The 7030-nt window shown below is 44.0% G+C and overlaps 1 protein-coding gene across 2 annotated transcripts in view; it reads left to right on the top strand.

Moving 5' to 3' along the window:
* The first annotated feature begins 2781 nt into the window (after window positions 1–2781).
* The window catches only part of MALT1 (MALT1 paracaspase), an 82418-nt gene continuing 78169 nt past the window's right edge, over window positions 2782–7030 (top strand). The window contains exon 1 of one of the 2 annotated variants that reach the window (XM_072605943.1): window positions 2782–3283. In XM_072605943.1, coding sequence (XP_072462044.1) covers window positions 3066–3283 — 218 coding nt within the window. In that variant the 5' untranslated portion in view covers window positions 2782–3065. The remainder of the gene's footprint in view (window positions 3284–7030) is intronic. The other variant, XM_072605945.1, reaches the window with a different exon arrangement.

Below are 7030 nucleotides of genomic sequence, written 5' to 3'. Positions count from 1 at the left end.
AAGAGACATGCATGATTTATTGATGGGACAGCAAAATATTTGGGCCACAAAAGACAATGGAAAGTAGCAGCCTATAACCCATGTACTAGGTGGACTTTGGAAAGTACTAGGATAGGTGGAAGTAGTCAATATGCTGAACTTATGGCAGTACATCAGGCTATCAAAACAGAATGATAAGGATAGTGTCATATATTCACTGATTCATGGGTGGGAGCTGATGCATTAGCCACATGGATGAGCACGTGGAAAAGGAAAAATTGGGAAATACATGGCAAACAAATCTAGAGTAAAGAATTGTGGAAGGATATATGGGACATGTCTTTGGTTACTAATTTGTCAGTTTTTCATGAAGATGTCACATGGCCCTCACCACACCAGAACGTGAGTACGATGTACATGCTGATCAACCAGCAAAGATTGGTATTCAACATACTGTCCCCACTCTGACACCAAATGATGATCTAATACTAGCAAAATGGGTCCATCAAGCAGCCAGACATTTAGGAGTCCAGGCCACACACCACTGGACAAGACTGAGGTATTAGTATCACTCATTCATTGTTAAAACAAGAAGCAGAGGAATGTGATATATGTCAATTGGAAAAGGAACAAACTGTTCCTTGGATAGTAACCGAAGAAATAGTGAGGGGAAAAGTACCAGCCCAAATTTGGCAAATAGATTATACTGGACCCCTACCCCAAGATAAAGGATGCCAGTTTATATGCACTTGTGTTGACAATTATTCAGGTGTACTAGTGGCTTGTCCCTATAAGAATGCAATTGAGAAAAACATCTATAAAACTCTTGATATCATAAGTCTGTTATGGAACCCCAATGCAGATCCAAAGTGACAATGGGTCACATTTCAAAGGTAATAAAATGAAGAGATATTGTGTATTAAACAATATAGAATAGACATATCATATTCCATATTATCCACAAGCATCTGGGTTAATTGAAAGAATGAATGGATTATTGAAAGAACAGTTAAGGAAGTTAAGTTCTAATAATTCTTATCAACATTGGAAAGAAAATTTATTCACTGTTTTATGTAATTTGAATAATAGACCATTGGGAAGAAGTACACCTCTAGCCAGAATGATGACCCCAAATCTGCAAATACATAAGATCCCAAATATTGCATATTGGATTGTGAGGCCAGCACTGTATCCAGGGACACCTGGTTTGGGAGGGTATGATTTACATTGTTTAGAGGACTTTAGGTTAGATGCAAAAGAAATAAGAAAAATCTCTACTGGAATATGTATGAGAATCCCTAAAAATCATTTTGGAAAGATATTACCTAAATCAGAATTACCAGCCTGACAAAAACATGTGTTGGCTGGAGTGATAGATTCTAATTATCAAGGTGAAATTATTGTGACAATCCAAAATTTAGGTGAAGAACCCACACAATTTTATAAAACTGATAGAATAGTTCAAGTGATTATTACTCCTTGTGAAACAATATCCCTTGTGAAAACTGACTCTCCTTCTAAAATAATTAGCAGAGAAACTGAAGGGTTGGGTTCTACTGAAAAAATAAAATTGGGAGCTAAAATATGGGTAAAACAGAAGCCAGATGATGTTCCAAAGGCTGCAGAAATTATAGTACACAGGAAAGATAACACTGTAACTGTTGTTTACTCAGGAAAAGATGATTACCAAATTACCTTAACTCATATATTCTACAGTGAATGAGGCTACGATAGTGGGTTCATGAACTCCAGAAGCATGGCTGACCCTACCTACCCTGCTTCTTTTTGTTTCTTTTTGTCTGTTAAACTTGTTTGCTAAATTTGTTTCCTGCTGGCTTAGTACCCTCCAACTGCAAATGCTTGACCCTTAAGCTGGATATCACCCCCTGTCCATGACTGTGATGTGTCACCCCTGAACCTGGCATCAACCAAGCTCTAGATGCCAGCTAAAGAACTGACCTCCCAAATCGGACCCCTTGGGGCAGGGACAGCTCTACATCCCGTTTCAGCAGGAAATAGCTAGAGAAGAAGAGACCTTTGCCCCTTACCCCAAGACTTTAGTCCATATTCATTCAAGGGGGGAATGATGGGATACTTTGATTTTTATTAAATTGTACCACCTCATAGGAGCAGCTAGGTGGTGTAGTGGATAGAGCAGCAGCAGTAGGGAAGATGGGAGTTAAATCCACACACAGTTACTAGTTGTGTGACCAAGGTTAAGTCACTTAACCCCTATTTGCCTCAGGTCCTCATCCGTAAAAAACCTGGAACGAAGAAGGAAATGGCAAACCAATCCGGAATCTTTGCCAAGAAACCCCAACGTCAAGTCCACGGGGTCAATAAGGATGGACGAAGCACCTCCCATGCCTCTTCAGTTCGAACCCCGACTAGGCGAGTCCCAGGAGGGGTGGGCGGACCTGTGCTTGACCACGTCTACTCAGGAGAAAGGCAGAGCCCGTGGAGGCGGCCCGTTCAGTTTTTGGGAAACGGTTACGAAGCTTTTCCGCCGACTGGGGCAAGATCTTCCCATGTTGCTAGTCGTGTCTTCCTCCTCCGGTGCCAAGCGGACCAGGACGACGGCCCTTGCCCGCGCCGCTCCTTTCAATACGGGGCGGCGGCTCCCTCCCCCGCCCAAGGCCCCCTCCCCGTCCCTGTCCGCGCCGCCCCCAGCCTCGGCCTCCGCTTTTTCCGTAGGCTTTATTTGGCTTTAAAGAGCCCGCCGTGGGCGCGTCAGACTGGCAGAAGGGGCGGGGAGAACGGCGGGGGACTTGCCTCGCCAGCCTCCAACCGGGTGAGGCGCGAGACCCACGCACGCACGCGCGCGCGCCCCCGTAGGCCATGGGCTCCCCCGGCGCGAGCCTCGCCAGCTGGCCCAGGGCCCGGGGAGGGGGCGGGGAGCGGGGAGAACCTGTCTCTCTCTCCCGGGAGAGAAGCAGCTTCCTCCGCGGTGTGCGGTGAGACGCCCTCTGACGTGTCCTTCCGCCCCCGCCCCCCGGCCCTGGGAAAGAGAAGCGAGCCGAGGACGGGGAGCGGAAGGTGGCTCCGAGGCGTGCGGCGTGACGGGCCTGGAAGCGGGAGAGGGGGACATGTCGTCGCTGTGGGGGCACACGCTGCCGGCCTCGCCGCCGGCGCCCTCCCCGGCGCCCACCGCCACCGCGTCCCCGTCCCCGGGGGCTGTCAACATTAACCGGCTGCGGGAGCCCGCGCTTCGGGGCCTCAGCGACGCCCTGGACCGAGCCGCGGAGGGCAGGGGCTGGAAGAAGCTGGCGGAGCTCGCGGGGAGCCGCGGGCGCTACAGGCTCAGGTGTCCGGGGGGGCGGGGCCGGAGGGAAGGGGAGGGAGCGCCGGAGCTGGAGCCCGGGGGCTTGAGCTGCAAGTGTGAGGGAGCGATCGGGAGCGTGCGGCACGAGGGCGAGAGGTGGCGAGGCACCTCGGGGTGTGGAGGACCCTCCCCCGCCCCGATGCCGAAGAAGGGGGCGAAGTGGGACCGGTTTGGTTCGGTAAACGTTGATTAAGCTCCTGCTGCGTGCCAAGGGGCTTCGACTCTCAGATTATCGTATTTATTACTTCTAGGACCTCAGGCAAAAAACTTTATCTTTCTGAACCTCATCTATAAAATGAAACTGTTGGACTAAACTTTCAACTCTAGGTCTGACTCTATATTTCGTACCGTTTCATCCACCAGACTACCCTGCCCCCAAGATGCTTACAGTCTAATGGGAGAGACAACATGCAACCACCTCCTCCCCACAGGCACACACACCAAGCTCCATGCAGGCTAAGTAGGAAATAGCAGTTGGGGAAGGCTTCCTGTAGAAGGTGGGATTTTAGCTGGGACTTTGAGGAAGCTTTAAGTCTGCTTTCCCATAGTCGGGGTGGAGAAAATGCTCAGAGCCAAGAGAACAGAGAAAGAGAAATACTGTAGGTGGGAAAGGTTAAAGGGCAAGAAATGTCACTTTCACGTGAGGTTAAAAGACATTGAGAGAAACAGACGATTTCAATAAAAAGGAAGGCGCGTGAGAAAACTTGAAAAAGAAGGGTAAAAAAGTGATCGACTCAGAATGATTAGAAGGAAATAGTGTTTGTCGAGGGAGGAACAGGAGTACTGGACTGGTATTAATTCAGTCCATCAGTAATTCATTTTGCCTATTCTTATGTGCCAGGTTCTGTTAAACGCTGAAGATACAAAGAAAGGCAAAAGGTGACCTTGCTCTCAAAGGAACTCAGTCTAATTGGGAAGACTATGTGAAAACAATTGTATCCAAACAAGATATATAGAGGACAAATAGCAGATTCAATGACTGGTGGATGAAGAGATACAAAATATCAAAATACAGGGTCATAGACCTAGAGTTGAAAGTTTAGTCCAACAGTTTCATTTTATAGATGTGGCTCAGAAAGATAAATTGATTTGCCTGAGGTCATAGAGGTAATAAATAGGATAATCTGAGATTCAAACCCAGGACCTCTGCCTCTTAAGTCCACTACACTTTTTTTTTTGTTTTCTTTTTTGCTTTTTAATTTTTATTTTCAGTTCCAAATTATATCCCTCCTTTCAGCCCCTCTCCCACCCATTAAGAAGACAAGAAATATGTTACTGATTATACATATGAAGTTTTGCAAAACATTCCCACTTTAGCCATGTTGTGGTGGAAAAAAGAAGCAAGAAAAAGAGATAAAGGATGCTTCAATCTGTACTAGTCCCTCAGTTCTCCATCTGTAGGTAGATAGCATTTTTCATCATGAGCCCTTTGGAACTTGATCGGAGTAGCTAAGTCTTTTGCGGTTGATTATCGTTACAGTGTTGCCAATACTGTGTACAGTGTTCTCCTAGTTCTGCTCACTTCTCTTTATATCAGTTCATATAAGTCTTCCCAGGTTTTTCTAAAACTGACCTCTTCATCATACAGCATTCTTAGAGCATTTATTACAGCATTATAGTATTCCATCAAATTCATATACCATAACTGTTCAGTCATCTTATAACTGATGGGCTTCCCCCATTTCCATTTTTTTGGCATCACAAAAAGAACTTCTGTAAATATTTCTCCACATGTGGGATCTTGTCCCTTTTTATTTAATATCTTAGCATAGAGACCTACTAGCAGTATTGTTGGGTCAAAGGTTATGCACAGTTTTACAGTTCTTTGGGCATAGTGCCAAACTGTTTTCTACAATAGTTAGATCAGCTCTCTGCTCCACTAACAGTGCATTAGTGTACCTATTTTCCCACATCCCCTCTAGCATCTCTCACTTTCCTCCTCCATCATCTTAGCCAGTCTGATAGTTGTGATATGCTACCTCACAGTTGTTTTAATTATTAGTGATTTAGAGCATTTTTTCATGTGACTATCAATAGCTATGCTTTCTTCTTCTGAAAACCTCCAGTGCACTTTCCATTGCACCATACTATAATAAGATAGTATATGAAAAGTGCCAGGGGTTGTGCAAACATAGAGATATAGTAGTTCAGAGGAGATGGGATCAGTAAGTATTCTTAGTTGACTTAAGTTGTGATTTGAAGGTTGGCTAGAATTTTGACAGGCATAGATAAGCAGGGAGACATTTCACATAGAAAGAATGGAATAAAAAAGATAAGAAGGTTGCAGAATCACATATTTGGAACTGAAAGAGGCTCAGACATCATCTAGTCTAGCCTCCTCATGTTACAAATAAGGAAACTGAGGCCTAGAAAGGTTAAGTAACTTGGCAATATTACACAGTTTATAAGTTGCAAAACCTGATTTCAACCTCAGGGTCTCTTATTGCTAATTCCTTACTTATATACTTATTCCTGTACCATGTTTTTTGAGGGGAATATTAAGTAGTATGAAAGGTATGATATACTGGGTGAATTGCTGGCCTTGGAACTAGGAAGACCTGGGTTTATGTCCTGTTTCTGAGACTCATCATCCTTTATCCCATCTGCTTTTCCAACTACTACCTGCCTGTCTCAAAGTCACGTTCAAGGCTCAAATTTCCATGAAATCTTAAGATCATAGGGTCATAGAATTAGAGCTTTCAAAATCACATTGTCCAACCTCTTTGTTTTATAGACCATAAGATCATAGTTTGGTACTGGAAGACACCTCAGAGGTCATCTGATCCAACCCTCTCACTTTATAGATGAGGGAACTGTAGCCCAGAGAGGTCAAGTGCAAGCCCAAGGTCATAGAGGTATCAGTGACTCAGCTGGGATTTGAGTCTTCTGGCTCTAAAATCAAAGCTTCCTCCCACCCCATACTGTAGTCCCCACTTAATCTTCCTCTCTGAATCTCTGTAACATTTAATTATATACTGTTGCACTGGTTGCTTCTTTCCCCCTTGTGTGCTGTGGTTTTGTCTTCACAACTGGATTATAATGTCCTAGAATGCAGTACCATGTATTATTTTTCTTCTGTTTTGTATAGCACCTAAAGGTTAGAGAAGGAACTTAATAAATGCTTTTTGATTACATCTTTCCCTCAATGTTATGTTGAACATCAACTTAAGAATCACAAAATTTCAGATTTGGAAGGGACCTCAGACACCATCTAGTCCCACCCATGCCTTTTTTACAAAATCTAGAGTCGGGCAATTATTACTTTGAATGAGAAGGTTCCTATGCAGATTCTGGGATGTCAGTTGACAAGCATTTATTAAGCAACTATATTAAGTGCTGTGGATGTAAAGAAAAACAATGAAAGGCCCTTCCCTCATGGAGCTCACCTTATATTGAGGGAGACAACATGTAAGTACTTAAATACATATGTGATAAGAGCATGCCAAAAAATTTAGTGCCTTATAAAACTTTAAAGTTTAAGTTATTAAAGCTTTAAACTGCACTAAGATTTTTGGAACACTTGTATAGCATAGGTAGAAAGTAATCTGAGAAAGGAAGGCATTAGCAGCTGGGGTGGCAGGAAAAATCTTCTACAAAAGGTGGAATTTGAGTTAAGTCTTAAAAAAACCCATACTGGAAGACAAGAAAAGTAATCAATCAACAAGCATTTATTAAGAATTTACTATGTGCCAGGCACTACGTTAAACACTAGGGATACAATGAAAGGCT

This window comes from Notamacropus eugenii, chromosome 4 (genome assembly GCF_028372415.1).
Source record: "Notamacropus eugenii isolate mMacEug1 chromosome 4, mMacEug1.pri_v2, whole genome shotgun sequence".
In the NCBI taxonomy this organism is placed as follows: Eukaryota; Metazoa; Chordata; class Mammalia; order Diprotodontia; family Macropodidae; genus Notamacropus; species Notamacropus eugenii.
This window is presented reverse-complemented; position numbering and strand designations above follow the sequence as displayed.